Consider the following 23,160-nt stretch of genomic DNA (forward strand, 5'->3'; position numbering starts at 1 on the left):
TCAACGGCTTCCATAAGTCCCCCAGAAAACCATTGTGCTCGTTCTTAAAAAAAAAAAAATGTTTCACTGAGCCATATCCTGTGTCTCCTCCCTAATTTCGTCATTTTCCATACCATGCCTCTGAGGTATTTTCTGGATTCATTACTTTATTTTAGGATAAAGAAAACTTCCTTTTTGCCAGCACCGCTCCCCTGACACACACACACACACACACACACACACACACACACAGGCCATGGCTGCTCGTGGTAAAGTTCTCCCAGGCAGAGTCTTTGCCATAAAAGGCATTGTATTACTCCTTGCCAGGCTAGACCAGACCCGAGGCCAGGGCCAGACGCACGTCTCTGGACAGGAAGTTGACACCGCCTGGTACTAGGAGGAAACCATGCATGCCACAGACTATGTAGTCACGCTCACCAGCCGGCGGTCCGAAGACACTGCTTATGGGAGAGCTTTGAAGCCTGTGACTCAAATTATAGCGTTTAGGTACCTATTCTAGCCCACAGTAATGGGTTCTTCAAGTGTGCCGTGTGTTTTCTGTGTCTGTTTTTGTCAAGGTCGTTGCACGCATGGCGGTTTGAAGTCTCAGGATGATTTCCCGAGGAAAGAACACGGACGAGACTGAACACACACAAATCTGTGATGAATGCCCAGTGAGCCAGTGTAGGGGTCCTAATTCCTGTTTTTAATTCAATAACCAAACACCACCTCAGCTCTGATTTTTATGTTCCTTGCAGGGTCCTGGAAGTTCTGGTTTCAAAAGCATTCTCATTTTAAATGATAGGTGAGCTCTTTTCTTGAGTAGACGTGGCGCTATCGATCTATAACAGGAAGTGGGGTTAGGCTGTAATGCAGGGTGATGTTGAGGTCAAAACTGGAACCGTCGGCTGGCTGGCTGACTGACACTGGATCTCACAGCTGTTGGCTCTGTCGGACCTTTAGTCTCCATCTTCTTATCCCCCTTTTTGTCTATCGCTCCCCTCCTCTCTGGAAGTCTTGCAGCTTGCTGTAGCTCCCCTCCCTCTCGTTGCATGACCAGCTGGACACGCCATCCTGATCCAGTAGTAACGCTGACCAGAGACCAGCCCGGTCTGCTGAGGTCCGTGTGTCTTTTCACCTTTCAGATCTACAGCCGTCTAGTCCTCATGACACTCGAGTCAGACAGTGGAGGGTGGTCTTAAATGTCCTCAAACAGGAGAAGTTGTCAGTGAACGTTTATAGACATAGTAGGTACGGTACTTTCCTCTGTCTTAAAAACATTGTTTTTAAATGCATGTCTGTGTGTGGAAGGGAAAAGCTAGAGGTATGCTTTGGGGGACTAAAAAGTTAAGGGTTTTTTGAGCAGTGTTCCTCAGTCCAAGAAGCTCCGGGTCTCACAGAGGTCTGTCATGTTTTGTAAATCTGTTTTAGTCATTTCCATGGATATGTGAGGGAGTAATGTCCACACTCTTTTTTTTCTCAGTCTTTTTTTTCTCTTTCTGAAAGTACTTGATTAGGCCTGTGGGCAGCCTCTGTTTTCTCCCTCTTTGGAAAGCCAACTAGCAGTCGTCTTGAGCGTTGGCTTCCCTCTGCACGGCTCCCGCTGAAAAGACTGGAGTGTTTTATGGCCGCTCCAATTTTTATTTTTTTCTCTCCTGATTCTGGACTGGTGTCAGTTGTCCGGGAATCAGGATCTGGGAGTGGGAAGGAAAGGCTAGAGCCAAGAGCACACGGAGGGTGGGCACATTGTGTTTAAACAGAGGGTGTGGAGAGAGCTGGGGGAAGGAGGGGGGTGGGGTAGTTTAAACGAGGGTCAACAGGGGCACAATAAATTCAGGGAGTAAAGTGGAACTCCCTGTCCTCAAACAAACCCAAACACTGTAATAAGACAGCCCGAAGAGAGAGGGAGAGTGAGGGAAGGAATTAAATGAAGATGTGGAGGGAGGGAGATGATTAAAAAGGAGGGAGCGAGGAATTGAGCCGTTAGAACGCCGGTCGCCTTCTAAAGTGGGCCGCTGAAACTCAGTCGAGGTTAAAGCTCTGTGAAATCCCCAAGAAAATAGTGCCGTAATCGCTGTTGCGTAAATCGAGCCAGGTCTGCTGTGTCCCCAGGCCCTGCTTTTGTCTGAAATAGGCTAGTCTCGACGACTCGCTGTTTGGGTGAGGGAAGGCGGAGAGTTACGGCCCTGGAAGTGTAGTGATGGTGTGATATGACAGACTCGTGCTAAAAGTAGCGCTGTAAGTACAAGGCGCTGCGGGCGGGCTAGCTGTGTGGTAACTGGCCCTTACGGGAGGCCAGGGGTCAGGCACAGGAACAGAATTCCCTCTGTACAGATGCTGGGTGCCTGGTCCTTTTTAGCGGGCTCAAAACCCCACGGCGGGAGAGACACTGCGACCCTGTGCACTGACCTGTGTGCGAGTGTGAAACAAGGTTGTCTGCTAAAGGCGGTTCACATAACACACTCAGGCCAGTGTGATACGGCTCAGTTCCACTCTCCGTTGAAGTGAATTTAATGCGTACGAAACAACCCTCTGTAATGTAATGGCTACGAGCTAGATATGGTATCTACCTTTTTTAATTTGTCAAACTGAGTTAAATTGCCCCTCTGTCGCCTGTGACTGTCTTGGTGCCTCGCTCTAACCTGCCCACCCCCTTCCTCTCCCCTACAGGAAGTCTAAGACGAAGCCCAATGGGAAGAAGCCGCCAGCGGAAGAGAAGAAGCAGTATCTGGAGGCGGAGTTCACGAAAGTACGGGTGGTCGACTTCGACCTGAAAGAGCTGGTGATGCTGCCCAGGGAGATAGACCTCAACGAATGGCTCGCCAGCAACAGTGAGTCAGCAGCGTACACGCTGAGAGAACATATTTTGGGGGTCGTGTTGAAGCCTCCCTCTCATCTTTCCAGAAACGGCAACATAGTTTTCAGAGAAGCGAAACACTTGACAGAATTACTTGAAGGTTTCCTCCAGTATTTAGGCATCTGGATTCCTGCCGTACCAGAGTGCGTCTTCTCTTTGAACGTGCGTTCAGTAAAGGCACTGCACTGCAGCTAAATCCTTAAGACATTTATCTCCAGGTGCAGCTTCTTACGTTATGGGCAATTCCAAGGTAACAGTGACAGACCGATTTTGTACTTTAAAATGTATGTCAAACAAAAAAACAATGATTTTGCAAAGTTAAACAAACCATATAACTATATGCACAATGACTACTTAGCGATTTCCACTGAAACTTTTACAACAAAAGAACACATTTACTTGGAAGAACGGTGCAGAACAGGTTATGGTATGAGACGGTTTGTGCAGTTTGGGCCTCGATTCTGTTACCAAACTTTGCATCTGAACTGTTCTTCGAGTCAATGTAGTTTTTGTCAAATGTTCTGTGGAAATTCTTCGCTATAGTCCTTGTACAAAGAGTTATAGCATTTGTTTAACTTTGCAATCATCGGTTTTAGTTTGACATACTCCGATTTTTTCACGGTAAAATGGGGGAAAAAATGAAATTGCCCACATACAATGGCTCGATAAGAACAATGTTAACTGTGGGGTTCCAGGCATCTCCGTCTTAGACGTTTCCTCCGGAAGTGTCTGAACCCCTGTAATGCCCTGCAGGCTGAGACAGCAGAATATTCCATCCAGACTATTGACAATCCACTGCCTGTTCTTATACATTGCCTTCTCCACTATACAATAAACTATATTGATAGTTTAGGCATCGTCTCTATGGGTTTGTGAAGCCCTGTAACACCCTGCGTTCTCGGTTGTGGGTTGTTTCGTCAGGCGTTGCGTGTGGGGGACTTCACAGGGGTTATTTTGTTTCTCTCAGGGCTTGTTTTGGAGACTGAGCAACCTGTCAGGTGCTCCCAGAGGGAGATGCGTGTCTTTTTGTTTTTTGACGTGAAATGAGGGAGTTGCGCAACAAGGCCCGACCCCTGTCCGTATCGTTCTATGCTACGCAAGGTTGGCAACAAACGAACGTGGCGAAGAAGAAGCATGAGGAACGTACGAAGAAGTTACCTTGGGGCTAAAATGCTGGTTATGAATGGAGCCAACAGCACCTCCAAAGTCCGGTCTGTGTCTGTCTACTTAATACCTGGGACTGAACATGTACGGTACTGATGGGAATGTTGTCTGTACAGATGAACATAGCGGGGGCTCTATTTGAATGAATTTGATGCGTGTCGGCTACTTAACCAAGGCTAGATCTGGAGCAGGCTCATTGTGGAGTGTGATAATGATATTATACATGATAATATTCCTCTTCTCTCCCTTCAGCTACGACCTTCTTCAATCTTATAAACCTGCAGTACAGCACCATCTCCGAGTTCTGCACAGGGGACACCTGTCAAGCCATGACCGCCTGTAACACGTAAGTCACCCCCCCAACCATTGGTTTATTCATCAGTGCTCTGGCCTACCATTGGTTTATTCATCAGTGCTCTGGCCTACCATTGGGTTATTTATCAGAAGTCTCGCATCCCATTATACAGACCCATGTCTTGATAGCAGCAGAGCTTTCTGACTGCAGTGCTGCGCTCGGTTACCCCTGACTTTCCATTTTGTAGTCTTCCTTCTCTTCCTTCTCTCTCGCGCTCTCTCTCGCTCTGTCTCTCCCCCTCTGTCTGTTCTGTAAAGTGGAGGGCTGTGGAGCTATCTAATACTAGTGAGAGACTGTCGGAATGTAGATTTCACTGTGAGCGTTCTCAAATCGCATGAGCCTTTCTGAGGTGCCTGGCGTTCCTAGCTGGACTGGTGCATAGTGAGGTCTCTGTTCTTAGAGCACAGAGTTCCTAGATGGAGGTCCAAGATCGAATGGTTCTGAGAAGCTGATTGAAATGTGACCATTTTTGTTTGTGTTCCACCGCCAAGTAAACTGGAGGGGCCTGTCTAGCTAATAGTTCTGGTCTCTCAGAAAATCCAGTTGAATATGTAGGACTTTCCATGGGCGCCATGACATGAGTCCTCACTATACCATGCATCCATCCCCTGATGGCTTTAGCTCAGAAGTCACCAAACAGAGTCTTAAATTAAATTTAAAAAAATCACCTTCAGCCATAGCTGTTCATAAAGGAATGCCTTTACTCTGTACAAATACCTATCTACAGCTACAGTTTGTCTATCCCCCCCCCCATACAAAGACAGTCTACACCTACAGTAGTCGGAGTCAAAGACAGTCATAACATGGAGGCCTATTCATCCCTGTCGAAGAGAGGGGAGGAGGTCGACTAAGTATTCACCCAACGAGTTGGCCCTGTCAGGGCGGGGTGCTGTTTTCATGTGTGGAGCCCTTGTCTTTGGAAAGAGGCCCTCCTCGCCTGTGTGTGCTTACGGCTGGAAAAACCAGATCCCCCACATTTAGGCTAAACCACACTACAAATGTGTGTTTGCACGCATGCGGGCACACACACACACACACACGGTGAAAAATGAAAGTGGTAGAGAGAAAGCAAACAATGGAGAAGCCGTTGAGGAATGACAGGCCTGTGACAGATTTGTTGTCAGGTAGCCTCGTCGAGAACGGGGAAGCCTGGGGAAGTTCATGGCAGAAGAAAATAGCCAAATAGGGGCGGAGACCCGGTGTAATTCAGTGATGCCTTGCAACACGTCAAACCAATCAAATATCTTGCTTTGGCAGAACTCCCAATGGTGCTCACTAGATTAGTGTTGTAGTTGTAGGTGCAACAGTGCGTGAGGATGGCTGAGAAATAGCCCCCACAAAAAAAAAAACTTTTGTTTTTATGTCGATTTTTGTGTACACAAACTTAGTTAGTCTATAATCCTAACTGTTAAATCGTCCATATGCAGTGCACCGTCTTGTCCCCCCCCCCCTCATCAATGTACACACAATACCCCATAATGACAGAGCAAAAAATGTTTTTTAGAAATGTTTGCAAACTGAAATATCAGACTTACATTACTATTCAGACCCTTTACTCAGTAATTTGTTGAGACCTCTTTAGCAACGATTACAGCCTTGACTCTTCATGGGTATGAAGCTACAAGCTTGGAACACCTGTATTTGGGGGAGCTTCTCTCATTCTTCTTTGCAGATCCTCTCAAGCTCTGACAGGTTGGATGGGGAGCGTCGCTGCACAGGCGTTTTGATCGGGTTCAAGTCTGGGCTCGGAGTGGGCCACTCAAGGGCATTCAGAGGCTTGTCCCAAAGCCACTCCTGCGTTGTCATGGCTGTGTGCCTGGGGTTATTGTCCTGTTGGAAGGTGAACCTTCACACCCCAGTCTGAGGTCCAGAGCACTCAGGACCAGGTTTCCATCAAGGATCTCTCTGTACTTTGCTCTGTTCATCTTTCCCTCGATCTTTCCCTCGCTGAAAAACATCCCCCCAGTATGATGCTGTTCTCCCATCTCCACAGAGGAACACTGGAGCTCTGTCAGTGACCATCAGGTTCTTGGTCACCTCCCTGACCAACGCCCTTTTCCCTCAATTGCTCAGTTTTGCCTGGCAGCCAGCTCTAGTAAGACCATTGGTGGTTCCAAACTTATTCAATTTAAGAGTGACGGAGGCCACTGTGTTCTTGGGGAACTTGAATGCTGCAGAAATGTTTTGGTACCCTTCCCCAGATCTGTGCCTCGACACAATCCTGTCCCAGAGCTCTACGGACAATTATTTCGACCTCATGGCTTAGTTTTTGCTCTGACATGCACTGTTAACTATGGGACCTTATATAGACGTGTGTGCCTTTCCAAATCAGGTCCAATCAATTGAAATCAGGTCCAATCAACAGGTGGACTCCAATCAAGTTGTAGAAACATCAAGGTTATCAATGGAAACAGGATGCTCAATTTTGAGTCTCATAACAACGGGTCTGAATAGTTATGGAAAAAACATTTATTTCGAACAACCCGTGTTTGCTTTGTCATTATAGGGTATTGTGTGTAGATTTATTCTAAAATTGAATATTTATTTTTCTCATAAGTCTGTTATGTAACAATGTGGGAAAAGTTAAGCGGTCTGAATACTTTTCGAATGCACTGTATATGGAAAAATACACGTTTTAAAATGTTGACTGATTGATTGGTCGAAAGAATAAGAATATATATATATATATATATAATTTTTTTAAGGGGACAGCCCTAAATATTCCAATACGCAAACCCCATTAACCCGAATTCTCCCAGTGTTTCTAAGGAGGATTGTAGTAGGCTGTAACAGCTGTGGAGACGTGCAGCCCGTCAGTCTAATGGTGTGCCACAGTAACGGCACCCCGCCCTTTTCCTGCCTCCCTGGCTGGCACTCACCCACCCCACAACACAAAGTCACAGTCCCCCTACCCCAGGCACTGTAAAATGTGCTATTTTAGGAGAAAAACTTTCCATGCGCTATGGGAACAGGCCCACTTGATAGTCTTGTGCCCATTTTATGTGGGTGGGTGAATGGGTGTGTTGGTGTGTGGGTGTTTTTTTTCCTTGTGGGCTGATGACGTCTGTCTTTTTTGGCATGTTTGCCAGTCTTTGTAAGGTTGTCTGTGTATATGGTCCGTGTTTAGTGGTGTACTCTTCTCAGTGTGGGGCCTGGCCTGGTGCTTGTCTTGTGGTCAGTAGGGCCCTCCTGCAGGGTCAGTTATCTGAACGCTCTACATTCCTCAGGATCTGTAACGTCTGCCCGCCAGACCGAGACCACGCCATGCTGCTATTGTTAACCCAACCGTCCCCGTTTGGACAGCTGGTTGAACTTTTCACCCCCCCCCCAAAAGGACGTCTTTTCAACGTCTTGTGCTCATGGGATTCTGCTCGTTCACTCACCTCTACTGCTACAGCTTCTTGCTTGCTTTGGGTTTCAGTCAAACCCTTTTTCATTTACATGCTATTTGCCATTTGCCTTGTTTGTAGCTTGACATCGGTAAATCCCACAGACCATGCCATCTCTGCATCTCTGCTCATTTGGAGCCTGCGCGGGATCCGTAACCCCTCTAGTTTTGACAGCCTATCAGCTAATGGCTATACTACTGTTAGCTCTGTTTCCCTGTTGCTTTAGCCGTGCTAGCTTCGTCCTTGCTCGCTCCTAGATGGGCCTTCCCTGTGAGTTCTCTTCTTTGTGGCGCCTGGTCATGCCGATGTGTTGTGCAGTATATGACCCCTTTTAGCTCGCGTAGCCGGCTAGCTCCAGCGTGTGTCCATGCTAGCCATGCTATCTTTTTGTTTGGTGACTTCACTGACTTGCAACTTGACCTTGCTAATACATGACTGGGGGGGGGTCAGTGTTGCGTTACTCTGGGACTGCAGGGAATTCATCCCGATCTGGACAGGAAACGGGCAGGGGGGTTCGTTAAGACCACTGGAATGGAAATATGCAAGCATGTCTATGTTAGAAGGTGGTGGGGTTGGCTGCTTCCTCACTGGGCTGGAGGTCTGTCTGGCAGGTCCACACACACACACACACACACCACACAGTTCAGTCATTCAACACGTTGGGTGAAAGGTCCCGAACAGTCACATCCTATCCCCTTTAGTAATTCCACCTCCTGAATCCAAGTTTTTAACAGGGGGAGGGGACCGATATGATCAAACTTTATCAATGTAGGAGCAACAGTCATTTTTCATACTTTGATCTGGTTTCATCCAAATATCATCCAATTTCATGAAAAACTATGATTTTTTTTTTGACTGTCCACGGTCTTGTTTGGAGATGAGGAAATGCTGTGAATGTGTAGGCTTTCACATAGGGGTTTTTGTGTTCATCTTTCAGCATGATGGGAATTGATGCAGCTGTTTTTTTAGTTTCTGGAAAAGCACACCATGCAGTGTAAGGAAGCTGCCTCGCCTGGTGCACATTCTTTATATATATATATATATATATATATAGTAGTGATTTGAACCTATCGGGTTGTTCCTTTTCAAGATCAGATGACTTGTCAGCGATAACATACTAGGCGAATTAATAATAGCCTCAATCTCGTACATTTCAAAGCACACGTGTTTATTTCCTGGGGCCACCCATACGGAGAGTGTTTGCAGTCAGTAAGTCACTGTGGATAAAAGCGGCTGCTCAAGGGCTATTATTATTATTTATATGGAGGTAATGGAGTAGAAAAATGACCAACTGTCTTGTTTGTGTCCAGAATATACTACTGGTATGACGAGAGGGGGAAGAAGACAAAGTGCACTGCACCTCAGTACGTCGACTTCGTCATGAGTCTGGTGCAGAAGCTGGTCACAGACGACGACATCTTTCCTACGAAATACGGTGAGTTTAAGCTCTGGTCCACGCCTGCAGCGCCACGCAGTGGTCAGTCTGCAGCACTGCAGCCTCTCCCTGGTTCTCTGACATCAAACTGAAGCTGGACTTTGAACTGTGCCACTGCTGCCCTCTACTGTCTTCAATGAAGTAATGTGTTGAATGTTTGTATTTTTGGCACTTCATAGCTGTCTTGGCAATGTGATAATAGCTTCTTTTTTTTTTACATCAGAATGGTAATGCTAGCACCAAATGATTTCTAAACTTGCTCTCCTCTTGTCTCTCCGTGCAGGCAAGGAGTTCCCCAACGCGTTTGAGTCTTTGGTAAAGAAGATCTGCCGGTATCTGTTCCACGTCCTTGCTCACCTCTTCTGGGCGCACTTTAAGGAGACAGTCGCTCTGGATCTACAGGGCCACTTGAACACTCTGTACGCACATTTCATTGTTTTCATAAGGGAATTCAACCTGGTCGACCCCAAGGAGACCTGTATCATGGACGACCTGTCCGAAATCCTCTGCGCTCCCGCGCCCCCAGCACCTGCCGCCCCTTCCTCCCCCACCTCGGCCCCTTCCCCCTCCTCACACAACCATGTGACGGAGAGATGAGCAGGGGTCGCCACGAGAAGCAGCCCCGGGAAGGAGGTGGTAAAGATAGAGGAGAGATGTGGAAACAGAATGCCTGGTCCCCTTCCTAGGCCTCTGGCTTCAGCAGCAGGACCTGGAGACCTTCCACTACCCTTATATTTCGCTATGACGCCAGCCAGCCGGAAGGATCCAGGGGGGGAGGTTTTTTTTGGGGGTGGGGGTAGGGGGGTGTTGTCATGCCAACAGGAATTGGCGTTGGCATGTTCCTCCCAGGGGCAAATCCCTCCCATCTGCTCTGCAATTTAACCGAGGAACAAACTATGTGTAATGTTTTATTTGACTTTTATTATATTTTGTTTTTTATTTTTCTCATTTGAGGACAGTGAGTTTGTTTTGCTCTTTCCTCCCTCTGTCCTCTGCCTAAAGTATAGTTCAGGATGGTGGCTCTGCTTTGCTTGAACATACTATTTGTACAGTGTTGTTAGTGTGTGGAGGAAAGGCGACTCTTTATCGCGTTGGCTCTTTGCTCCCCCTTAGTGGTGGGAGGATTGAAGGGGAACGGTCACTACGCTGGCCTATAGGGAGCCGCCATGTAACTGCCTGGTGGGCAATACTAGCCAATCACTGTTTGGGTTGTTAATCTTGGGATGATTCAAGTGCTTCCCTACTCAGGACCTGAGAGAACACAAGTCACTGCTGCCAGAGAGAAGTATTCTATTTTTCTCATTCTCTCTGTCCACAACTTCTCTCAGTCCCTTAAATATTACAGTTGTCATTCTTGTATTACTCTAGTCAGGTCATCACCTGATGTACTTTTTAACAGCTCCATCCCAGCGGCCACCCATAGAGGGCAGTATAGACAGGGTGGCACTGCCACACAAGCAGGGAGAGAGAAGATTGTATATTAGATATTTAATCTGACCAGACATGTTACAACAAGACAAACGGGTTCCCATTATTTGAGTACAGGGGAGGGTGGTGGAGAGTGGAGACCTCTTCCCCAGGGAACAGAGCTGTTTGCTGTGGGTATGGTACAGCGGCAGCAGCACAGGAGAAGGACAAAGACATTGGTTATGTCTGCACGCCCCAAAGAGAAGGGAGGATAGAGGATACGTGTGGGGTTGGTCTGTTTGCTGTTCTGTATTGTGGATCAAGCCCCACAGTCTCTTGACGATACCCCCCCCAGCCCCTTTTGGTTTTTATTTTCCCTTTCAAATGTACTTTTTTTATTTTATTATTATTATCAAAGATGAAACTAGTTCATGAAAAATAATGGCATCCTTACACATGTATAGACAAATGCACAGTCTGCTTCAACTTCACTGTACAGAGAGTGGCAAGCTGAATCCGTCAGACATAGCCTCTGTATCAAGGAGGATTTGGGTTTATAGTTTATTTATATATATTTTTTTTTGCAGGGTGGTTCAGTTCTGGCTTTCATTTTTATGTATTTTAATTAACTAAGTTAAAAGCAATTTAATATTTTAAACTCTGCGGATAATAATCGAATAAAAGACAAATGCCGCTCGGTCTCATGTTGTCTTCTGTCAACGTGATGATGATGATGACTAGGTAGATGTGTGGCATGCATAGTAACTTCGCAAGGAAAACAGGTCACTTTTCAAGGAAGTTCTCTGCATATCATCAACGCAAACACACACATACTGTACAGTACATGTCAACAGGCATTCCTTTATTTCCATGTCAAGCTTTGCATAAGACTATATGTTTTTACCATACAAGAGCATCATTATGTAGATCCGCACTGGTCAAGTCCTTGAGGGCCACAGTGTCTGCTATTGTTTTCATGCAGGGTCAGATGAAAAGCCTGCAAGGAGCCCAGTTGTCCGGGAGGAGTGTTGGGCACCAGTCTACTACACACACACACACACACGCTGGCCTGTGCCTTCAAACTGGATAATTGCATAGCTTTGTATAATGTTACACATCTATCCAACTGCGTTCCATCATTCATATGTTTGCATTGAGCACCCTGAGTATAAGGTATTTATTACGTGCATGTTCTGGGATTGATAGAACGGCAGGATGTTCAGGCCCCTAAAATCACCTAACGCTTTCAGGTAATATAGTACATTTAACATTGCAGTATGTAGGGGCACATGGCTATTAGGCTACCATACTTAATCCTGGTCCTGACTTAATACCCACAGGGTGTGCAGGGTTTTGTTCTAGCCCAACACTGGATTAATTTAAACATATAGTCCTTGGTTGAAGGTGTGTGCTGGGCTAGAACATGCATGCACACCTTGAGGGTCCCAGTGCCCATAATCAGAACATCATTGGACATTATAAACAGCATTTCTGTAACCTTACAAAAATATCCATGAAAATTATATTGGTAATAAAAATCTCAATTTCATATACAAAATGCATTGGCACTATCCACTCCTTTTATTAAAGTTGTGTATTTAGGCTAGTGGGCTGATGGTGCGTTGACGCTTGATGCGCAGTGAGAGTTGCCGCCTTCTCACCGACGGCCGCGGGGTGGAGTGCTCGTGCAGCTTAAACCTGGCGATGCCTCCATCCTCATCCAGTTTCTTGGCACTGCAGCTGGGTGTCGGTACTCTAATCGCGTTACCGAATTTGGAGTAGTCTACCGCGTACGTGCCCTCTTCCTCGGTTATAGTGGGCACAAAGCGTTGCCCCCACAGTATCTCCTCGGACAGGTAGGATGTCCGGGCCTGGGTGGTTATCCCCGTGGTCTCCACCACTCCCTCCAGCACCACTATCACCTCGATGTCATTCTTTTGTAAGTCCGCTGGTGACAGCTCATAGAGCGGGCTGTCTTTGTTGATAATGTGACATATGATAAGAGGGGCCACCAGGAAAATACCGTTGGTCCCCACGGGGTTGTCCATGTGAATGTCTATCTGGTCCAGGGGGACCACCTCGCCCTCCGGAGTGGTGCTACGCCTTACCACCTGCATCCGCACAGTGGCGCTGATTATCATGCTCTTCCTCAGGTCCCCTAAACGGATCATAAAGCAGAGCCTGTTATTTCGGATGGAAATGACAGCGTGCTTGCTGAAGATCAGCGTCTCGGCGCGACGGTTCGCCTGGGCCGTTTTCATAAATATACACCCCAGCATGATGGCGTTAATCAGCAAGCCCACGATGTTCTGAATGATGAGGACCACTATTGCGGACAAGCATTCTTCTGTGACCATGCGTCCACCGAACCCGATGGTCACCTGCACCTCTATGGAGAAAAGGAAAGCGGAGGAGAAGGAGTGGATGTCCGTTACGCAAGGGACAAAGTCGTCACCTTTTTGATCCAGGTCGCCGTGTGCAAAGGCAATGAGCCACCACGCCATCGCAAACAGCAGCCAGCTGCATAGAAACGACATGGTGAAAATTATAAGTGTGTGAAGCCATTTTAGATCCACTAAAGTGGTGAAAACATCCTGTAGGAACCGTCCTTGTTCGCGAATGTTCGTGTGGGCCACATTACAAATTCCATTTTTGGCAACGAACCGAGCCTTCCGCGCTTTCCCCTTGAATTTAGGCTGCTGGACATCCTCAGCCAAGCGGGTCAGCAAGTAGTCGTCCGGGACCAGTCCTTTTCGGGACAACATAGTGATCCCATAGCCTACTATTCACCGCGGGACCACTTGCCAATGATTAAGCAGATTAGCTACCTCCTCTTGATTAAAATCTATAGGCTAATTTCCTCTTCTCATGTGCGTCCCCTAACAGAAAGCGACCGCTCGTGACAGTTCTCATCCCGAATGACCGCAGCTGCCAGAGGAAGAGTGTTGCTCTGTCATCTAGTTTCTAAAAGTATGTGAGCTCTTCACATTGCCCCGTTCCAGATCAGGCAGGCGCACCACCATAGCCGCCCAGGTCCCATGAGAATATTCTGCATTCAGCTGCCGCTGTCAGTCACGCAACAGCAACACGATAGTAGCCAACCGTCGCAATTGACGCACTGGTCTGGCGCGCTTGTCCCGCGATTAATGTTCATTCCTACGATAAAATGGTAGATAACCCGCAACAGCAGTGGTGATAAAACTACCCCCGGTCCATCGTTTGGACGAGGCAGGCAGGTTTGCGTTTAGGCAGAACAAACCGTTCTTTCTTTACACATTATACCATCTTTAGGCTAATATGAGGCATTATCTCAATGCCTGGATTATGCTGGTGGCATTTCCCTCTAGGGATAATTTAATTTAGTTCAATTGTTTATTAACTCCAATAGTTTATTTCTGGAACGTTGTTACATAGGGGCAAATCAAATAAACTGGGTCAGTTTAATCCTGACGCGTTTATTTATTGGTCTGACGACAGGAAGTCAAAACTATTGTTACTAAATAAACCCGTGCAGAGAAACCACATGATCAAAGTCACATCACTTCATTGGTGTGACATCACAGCGGGGGGCAGAGCAAACTTCAAACAGGAAGCTTTTTAGTTGTCCTGCTTTACCAACCATAGCTTCCTAAAAAAACATGGAGTAGCTACAGTGGGACAGACTTTCCTTTTCCAATGGAGGAAAGAGATCCAGTTTACATTAGGGAACCCTATCGCAAGGGGTCTGGTTTTTGTAGTACTACACTAAACAAAGCTAAAGCTTACCTTGACTTGGAAGAGTTCCAGTGTTGTGTTGGAAAGTCATAGCCAGCTAGCTAACATATCATCTGTTTGTGCAGGGGTTTTCAGTAGGCTAAACTAGCTAGCTGCATTTGCTAGCTAAGTAAGTAAAACTGAAAGTTTAAAAAACAATAATGACAATTTCTCTCTTGCTTCTCCATTTTGGAAGAAATTAATTTGTTCAAAACTGTTCCAACTACTGTCTTTCTCTTTGAGTCAGCTCACCACATTGTATGCACTGCAGTGCTAGCTAGCTGTAGTTTATGCTTTCAGTACTAGATTAATTCTCTGATCCTTTGATTGGGTGGAGAACATGTCAGTCATGCTGCAAGAGCTCTGATAGGACGTCTTCTGGAAGTTGTCATAATTAATGTGTAAGTATGGAAGGGGGTGAGAACCATGAGCCTCCTAGGTTTTGTATTGTAGTCCATGTACCCAGAGGAGGACGGAAGCTAGCTGTCCTCTGGCTACACCATGGTGCTACCCTACAGAGTGTTGTTGAGATTGCTGTAAACCTTTTTTGCAAAATAGTGTGTTTTAATCAATCATTTGGTGACATGATTATATTTAGTATAGTTTTATCTTAAAACGATAACTGGATTCATTAGTCCGGAAAACACGTTTCCACTGATCCAGAGTCCAATGGTGGCAAGCTTTACATCATTCCAGCTGACGCTTGGCATTGCGCATGGTGATCTTAGGCTTGTGTGCACCAGCTCGGCCATGGAAACACATTTCATGAAGCTCCTGACGAACAGTTCTTGTGCTGACGTTGCTTCCAGAGGCAGTTTGGAACTCGGTCGTGAGCAATATAACCGAGGAAGGACGATTTTTACATGCTCAGCACTCTTCAGCCTCGTTCTGTGAGCTTGGGTGGCCTACCACATTGTGGCTGAGCTGTTTTTGCTTCTGGACGTTTCCACTTCATAATAACAGCACCTACATTTGACTGGGGCAGCTCTAGCAGGGCAGAAATTTCAAGAGCTGACTTAATGGAAAGGTGGCATCCTATGACGGTGCCACGTTGAAAGTCACTGAGCTCTTCAGTAAGTCCGTTCTAATGCCAATTTTGGCCTATGGAGATTGCATGGCTGTGTGCTAGATTTTATACACCTGTCAGCGACGGTGTGGCTGAAATAGCTGAATCCACTAATTTGAAGGGATTAATCCACTAATTTGACTTTTGTGTAGATATAGTATACCTTTAAAAAGGAAAGTAGGGGCATGGATCAGAAAACCAGTCAGTATCTGGTGTGGTGTGACCACCACTTGCTTCATGCAGACCGACAAATCTCCTTCGCATAAAGTTGAACAGGCTGTTTGTGGCCTGTGGAAAGTTTTCCCTCTCCTCTTCAATGGCTGTGCAAAGTTGCTGGATATTGGCGAGAACTGTAACATGCTGGTGTATACGTCGATCCAGAGCATCCCAAACATGCTCAATGGGTAACATGCCTGGTGAGTATGCAGTCCATGGAACAACTGGGACATTTTCAGCTTCCAGGAATTATGTACAGATCCTTGAGACATGGGGCCGTGCATTGTCATTCTGAAACATGAGGTGATTGCGGCAGAGGAATGGCACGACAATGGGCCTCAGGATCTTGTCACAGCATCTCTGTGCATTCAAATTACCATAGATAAAATGCAATTGTGTTCGTTGTCCATAGCTTATGCCTACACATATCATAACGCCATTGCCACCATGGGGCACTCTGTTCACAATGTTGACATCAGCAAACCGCTCACCCACATGACGCCCTACACGCTTGTCTGCCATCTGCCCGGTACAGTTGAAACTGGGATTCATCTGTGAAGACTACACTTCTCAAGCAGGCCAGTGGCCATCAAAGGTGAGCATTTGCCCACTGCAGTCGGTTACGACACCAAACTGCATTCAGGTCAAGACCCTGGTGAGGACAAAGAGCACACAGATGAGCTTCTTTGAGACAGTTTCTGACAGTAGGTGCAGAAAAACTTCGGTTTTTGCAAACCCACAGTTTCATCAGCTGTCAGAAATTGACATTCAATTTTCTGACAACAGCTCTAGTAGACGTTCCTGCAGTCAGCATGCCAATTTTATACTCCCTTAAAACTAGCATTTTTGTATTTTGTGACAAAACTGCACATTTTAGAATGGCCTTTTATTGTCACCAGCACAAGGTGCACCTGCGTAATGCCCGTGCCATTTAATCAGCTTCTTGATATGCCACAACTGTCAGGTGGATGGATTATCTTGGCGAATGAGAAATTCTCACGAACAGGGATGTAAACCCTGCACAACATTTGAGAGAAATAAGCTATTGTGCATATGGAACATTTCTGGGATATTTTATTTCAGCTCATGAAACATGGGACCAACACTTCACATGTTACGTTTATATTTATGTTCAGTATATACCAGTCAAAAGTTTGGACACCTACTCATTCAAGGGATTTTGTTTATTTTTACTATTTTCTACATTGTAGAATAATAATGAAGACATCAATGTTAAAGTAGCCACCCTTTGCCTTGATAACTGATTTGCACACTTGGCATTCTCTCAACCAGCTTCACCTGGAATACTTTTCCAACAGTCTTGAAGGTGTTCCAACATATGCTGAGCACTTGTTGGATGCTTTTCCTCCACTCTTTCAGTCCAACTCATCCCAAACCATCTCAATTGGATTGAGGTTGGGTGATTGTGGAGGCCAGGTCAACTGATGCAGCACTCCATCACTCTCCTTCTTGGTCAAATAGTTCTTACACAGCCTGGAGGTGTGTTGGGTCATTGTCCTTTTGAAAAACAAATGATAGTCCCACTCAGCGCAAACCAGATGGGATGGCGTATCGCTGCAGAATGCTGTGGTAGCCATGCTGTTGGCATTCTAAATCAATCACTGACAGTGTCACCAGCAAAGCAACCCATCAACATCACATGCTTCACAGTGGGAACAACACATACGGAGATCATTCGTTCACCTACTCTGCATCTCACAAAGACACGGCAGTTGGAACCAAAAATCTCAAATTTGGACTCATCAGACCAAAGAACAGATTTCCACCAGTCTAATGTCCATTGCTCGTGTTTCTTAGCCCAAGCAAGTCTCTTCTTATTATTGGTGTCCTTTCATAGTGGTTTCTTTGCAACAATTCGACCACAAAGGCCTGATTCACGCAGTCTCCTCTGAACAATTGATGTTGAGATGTGTCTGTTACTTGAACTCTGTGAAGCATTTATTTGGGCTGCAATTTAATATAATAATATATCCCATTTAGCAGACGCTTTTGTCCAAAGCGACTTACAAGTTGGCTGGGGCCACTACTTTTACATATGGGTGGCCCCAGCGGGAATCGAACCCACGACGCTTGGCGTTGCAAGCGCCATGCTCTACCGACTGAGCCACACAGGACTCTCAATTTCTGAGGCTGGTAACACTAATGAACTTATCCTCTGCAGCAGAGGTAACTCTGGGACTTCCTTTCCTGTGGTGGTCCTCATGAGAGCCAGTTTCATCATAGCACTTGGTGGTTTTTGCGACTGCACATGAAGAAACTTTCTTGAAATGTTCCCCATTGACTGACCTTCATGTCTAAAAGTAATGATGGACTGTAATTTCTCTTTGCTTATTTTAATTGTTCTTGCCATAATATGGACTTGGTCTTTTACCAAATAGGGCTATCTTCTGTATACCAACCCTACCTTGTCACAACACATCTGATTGGCTCAAATGCATTAAGGAAGGAAATTCCCAAATTAACTTTAAACAAAGAACTCCTGTTAATTGAAATGCATTCCAGGTGACTACCTCATGAAGCTGGTTGAGAGAATGCCAAAAGTGTGCAAATATGTCATCAAGGCAAAGGGTGGCTACTTTGAACAATCTCAAATATAAAATATATTTTGATTTGTTTAACACTTTTCTGGTTACTACACGATTCCATAGTTGTGATGTCTTCACTATTATTCTACAATGTAGAAAATACTAAAAAATAAAGAAAAACCCTGGAATGAGTAGGTGTGTCCAAACTTTTGACTGGTACTGCATATATTGCTCATTTTCTATTGTACAATTTCTGAGTGAATTCAGAAAAAGTGGGATACTGTTTGGATTTCTGTCTTCTGTAACCTCTTCAGACATCTATCCAACATATTAGTCCAACACATGATATCTTTCTGAAATTCCCAGATAATCACACAAAATTGAATTGTCATTCGGGAACAATTAGGACTACAATAATGGTGTCCCAGTTTATCGAACCTGCTGTCCCAGTCTTCCAAATGCAAACTGAAAATATGGTTGACTCAGTGGTCACAAACAGGTGTGTCATGCCTCCTGTGAAGATGAAACACTTTTTGTGGGATTAGGAAACTCTGAGGATTTCAGAGATCATGTGTTGGATTAACATGTTGGATAGATGTCTGAAGAGGTTACAGATGACGGAAATGCATATCAAATTCACCCTAGGAGGTTATTCATCCATTCCCAATGATAGACAATCTTCCCAAACACTAATGACAATACATTGATAAGAACATAATTAGGCAACACACTAAACTATTTTCTTTATCTCGGATAGTAGGCCTAAACATACATAATCTCAGTCCCTCTCATGCTGTTTACAAGGCTATGATTCACGCCCTACATTTTTTGTTTCTGACACGTCAATCTCGCATTCACTGCACACTAAACCCATGCTGACCTGGGTTCACATTTTCAGGAAGGCCATGGGTGCTGGTGTCTCCATAACAAACCAGGGGACTCCATACATGTTCATTATATTAACCTTGGCACGCCCATAAACATTACCAAATGCTTGGAGGAGACTGAAATGTGTGTGACCTGGGATGCGTTCATCACTAGGCAACGTTTTGGAACGTTCAGATAGAAAGATGCTATATAGAACAAACATGCATCTCTGACCTGTAGAATAAGGAATCACGTCGGATCTATTCGTTTAATTTCTATCTGCAACGTTCGACAATGGTTGGCTATTGAACGTGGCTCTAGAGAGTCAAAAGGGTGTCTGGCCCCCGAGCATCCAATCAGGGCTCACATGTCAGAGAGTGCGAGGCCGGTTTATGGTAGTGGTGAATGACTCCATGATTCACAAGCTTCTCAGTTACTATTGACTGTAGGTGCATTCCTCTGCCCAGGCGTTGCTGGCGCATGCCAGAGCTTATGCCTGGATAGGTATTTTACATATCACCGAACCACATATGTTATAGCAATCTGGTGCCCGGCGGCACAGTCGATGATGTGGCACGCAACCGTTGGTTGATGCATGCAACGTCTGAGCAGGGGAATGCGACCCATTTCTAGATCAACCCCAGAGTCAAATAGTGTCATTCTGACCCAGCCTTCCACAGCCGAATCATTGCTCTGTACAGTGTGAGGTCACACAAATCTCCCTTCCTGTCACTAAACTGTATGCAAAACACTGCCGCACAATGAGTATTTATGTTGTTTTTTTTATTAACAAAGAATTAATATTAAGAATCATATTTAATGTTACGAATATCATACAGAATTAGAAAATAAAATTATAATATATAGCCCATGCTACAATTGCACTTTGGAATGTCCTCCCCTCTTTCTCATCGGTCACTTGTCTGCCTTGACGAAGGAGGCGAAGACACTGTCCTCTTTCTCCAGCAGCGCCTGGGGTCTGTCGTATTCTAGAATGAGTCCTCGCTTCATCACGATCACCAGGTCTGCTTTCAGGATGGTGTGGACACGATGCTGAGTAAAGAGAGAGAGAGAGAGAGAACAATTAGACAGAAATAAACAGATTAGGTTAAGAAGAAATATAAACGTTTTCAACAACTTCCGTGTTTTGACATTCTGGGTTACATAGATTACGAATATACAGTGGGGCAAAAAAAGTATTTAGTCAGCCACCAATTGTGCAAATTCTCCCACTTAAAAAGATGAGAGGCCTGTAATTTTCGTCATAGGTACACTTCAACTATGACAGACAAAATGAGAAAAAAAATCCAGAAAATCACATTGTAGGATTTTTAATGAATTTATTTGCAAATTATGGTGGAAAATAAGTATTTGGTCAATAACAAAAGTTTAACTCAATACTTTGTTATATACCCTTTGTTGGCAATGACAGAGGTCAAATGTTTTCTGTAAGTCTTCACAAGGTTTTCACACACTGTTGCTGGTATTTTGGCCCATTCCTCCATGCAGATCTCCTCTAGAGCAGTGATGTTTTGGGGCTGTTGCTGGGCAACACGGACTTTCAACTCCCTCCAAAGATTTTCTATGGGGTTGAGATCTGGTGACTGGCTAGGCCACTCCAGGCCTCATCTTTTTAAGTGGGAGAACTTGCACAATTGATGGCTGACTTTGTATATATGTATATATATTTGTATATATGGGGGGAGGATTCCCCTTTTCATGCACTTTTCTCTCTACGCGTATTTATTCAGACCTAGAATTTAAGCATGAGAATAACAAGCATGCTATTCATCAGGGATTCATTTCGGGTCGAGATCAAAGAAATGAAGATGTAACGGAGGCGAGTCTACAGATAACACCATATTCTGACCTGGATTTAATTCCCTCAGAATTCTACCCACGACGCGAGCCTGCTTGTTCTTGTGGAAAAAGCATTTACTTCCTTTCCCCCCCCAATATAAATAACAGCATTATATATGCGCTGTCATTTATAAATTCATAAGAGATATGATTAGAAATACACATAGCAATTGTTTTAGATGATTTTTCCTTGTGAAACCAGTCATATGGGAAGCAAACTGAAAATCATATCAACATGACGTATTGCCGGCCCCTTTTCCACAGTGTAGCAGGCTATAAATAGCTTTGACGTTATTCAGAATTGTAAGCGTATGCCCTCGTAATTTATAGGGATTCAATTTGGAGACCCAAGCTATAGGCTTCTGTAGCGCCGAACCTGCCGAGTTGATTTATGAAAGCACTTTAGAATGTTTTAATTATATGCCCGGCCTTTTCTCATTTTTATTTGCCCATTTGTGTCAAGTTAAATATTAGCCACTATCGGGAGCCATCTGTACCTAGCTATCTTCCTCCAGGACCAGAGTTCTGCACCAGAACTGAAAATAAATTCTACTAGGGTTCTCTGTCAATCTCCCTTTCCCATGGGAAACCACCATATATGGCTGCCTGGTCATCACTTTTGACTCTTGATATTCTAACTTAAGATAATAAAAAGCATATTTACTCCCACAGAATACAGTCCAATAGAAGAAAAAAAACAAAGCAGCAGGACAGTGGCCCTCCAGCACTGCACTACCAGTTCAGATTGTTATATTTCTATGCTACCCAGTTCTACCTATGCTATATCTACACTCCCCTCTGTATGCATTTGGAAAGTGAAGCTACAATTTTCAATTTGCCTCTATAATCCACCATTTTGGATTGAAGATCAAATGTTTCATATGAGTTGAGGGTATTGAGGGTATTTTCATACCTGTTTTACTGTTAATAAATTAAAGCACTTTATATAGTTCGCCCATTTTAAGTATTCAAAAGTATTTGGACAAATTCACCTATAGAGTATTAAAGTAGTCAAAACGTCAGTATTTGGTCCTATATTCCTAGCATGCAATGACTAGATCAAGTGTGTGACTCTACAAACTTGCTGGATGCATTTGCAGTTTGTTTCGGTTGTGTTGTGTTTTGCCCAATAGGAACTGAATGGTGAATGATGACTGGAGTCATTTTCTTTCTAAGTGAGTAGATAAGATATTTCTGGACACATAAATGAATCCTGATAGTGCAGTGATTCCAAAAAATCAATGAATCACAAATAATGATGATTGAGAAAGGCTACAACAAAAGATGCTAAATTCTCACCATTACCAATAACAGGGGGGGGTATTTTTGTCCCTCTAACTTTCTCATTTTTTTATCATTCACAAATCATTCATGATTATCCATAATCACGGTAGAATCCACACTAATCTAGACATGTTGCTTACAATCAAAGTGACAAAAATGACATTATTCACCAATAACTTCATATTGGGCAAAACACAATCCGAAACAATCAAAACAAGCTGTAAATGCGTCCAACAATTTTGTAGAGTCACAAGTTTGATGTAGTCACTGGGTGTGTTTGAGCAGTAAGTCTAACGAAGACGACTGGACGAAATTGGGCGGGGGAAATGGGGAGAGGTGCATCTGTGTTCGCCGAAAGTGGTTTTCCGACAGCATGGCTCAGATCAGCATAGCTGCTACTGTTTATAAAACTTTTCTATACCCCCATATCACACACTCAAACTAAAAATATAACGTGTACAATTAATTGATTCGATTTCAAATATACATTTCATTTGTATACCCTGTAGCTTTTAGAATCAAGGCAAAGTTGGTTCCGGTTTCAGTCACTTCTTTGGCTACGTTCGAGCCTCCCACAATGCAGGTGATGGCTGCATGGTGCAGTGAGTGAAAAGCGACTTGAAGGCGACTTCATCAAAAACTACATTACAAAAATCTTGTGATTAAAGGTCAAGTTCACGCAGTCGACATGTGATACAATTTTTATATCCATAATGCAACACACTTTGAAAGACAGTGACCAACAACGGTCACCGTCTTGACAAAAGTGTTCCGCTCGAATGCAACCATTGTGGGCCAGGAAAATAGGACCAAATACTTTTAACAGTACTTTAACACATTAGAAGTGACTTTGTCCAAATACTTATGACTTCTTCCAATTGGGGGACTAAGTACATAAAGTGCTTTCATTTCTAAATGGTAAAATAGATGTGTATGAAAATACACTAAAATAAAAGGGGACATTCTGTACTGTCGCCTCGTA

At 44.6% G+C, this 23,160-nt stretch overlaps 3 protein-coding genes across 7 annotated transcripts in view; 1 reads left to right on the top strand and 2 right to left on the bottom strand.

Annotated features, from left to right (window-relative positions):
* LOC135509584 (MOB kinase activator 2-like) overlaps positions 1-11,280 on the top strand; it is a 96,512-nt gene extending 85,232 nt beyond the window's left edge. For all 5 annotated transcript variants that reach the window (XM_064930361.1, XM_064930358.1, XM_064930357.1 and 2 more), the window contains exons 2-5: positions 2,650-2,810; positions 4,253-4,346; positions 9,055-9,179; positions 9,463-11,280. In XM_064930361.1, coding sequence (XP_064786433.1) covers positions 2,650-2,810; positions 4,253-4,346; positions 9,055-9,179; positions 9,463-9,776 — 694 coding nt within the window. In that variant the 3' untranslated portion in view covers positions 9,777-11,280. The remainder of the gene's footprint in view (positions 1-2,649; positions 2,811-4,252; positions 4,347-9,054; positions 9,180-9,462) is intronic.
* Positions 11,281-11,363: 83 nt separating this feature from the next.
* On the bottom strand, positions 11,364-13,663 carry LOC135509582 (ATP-sensitive inward rectifier potassium channel 11-like). Its single transcript, XM_064930355.1, has one exon. The coding sequence runs from the start codon at positions 13,349-13,351 to the stop codon at positions 12,185-12,187; it is 1,167 nt and encodes a 388-aa protein (XP_064786427.1). The 5' UTR covers positions 13,352-13,663; the 3' UTR covers positions 11,364-12,184.
* A 6,187-nt stretch (positions 13,664-19,850) lies between these two features.
* LOC135509585 (ATP-binding cassette sub-family C member 8-like) overlaps positions 19,851-23,160 on the bottom strand; it is a 144,069-nt gene continuing 140,759 nt past the window's right edge. The window contains exon 41 of the mRNA XM_064930362.1: positions 19,851-20,087. Within this exon, the coding sequence (XP_064786434.1) occupies positions 19,950-20,087 (138 nt within the window). The 3' untranslated portion in view covers positions 19,851-19,949. The remainder of the gene's footprint in view (positions 20,088-23,160) is intronic.

This window comes from Oncorhynchus masou, chromosome 22 (assembly GCF_036934945.1).
Source record: "Oncorhynchus masou masou isolate Uvic2021 chromosome 22, UVic_Omas_1.1, whole genome shotgun sequence".
Taxonomy (NCBI): domain Eukaryota; kingdom Metazoa; phylum Chordata; class Actinopteri; order Salmoniformes; family Salmonidae; genus Oncorhynchus; species Oncorhynchus masou.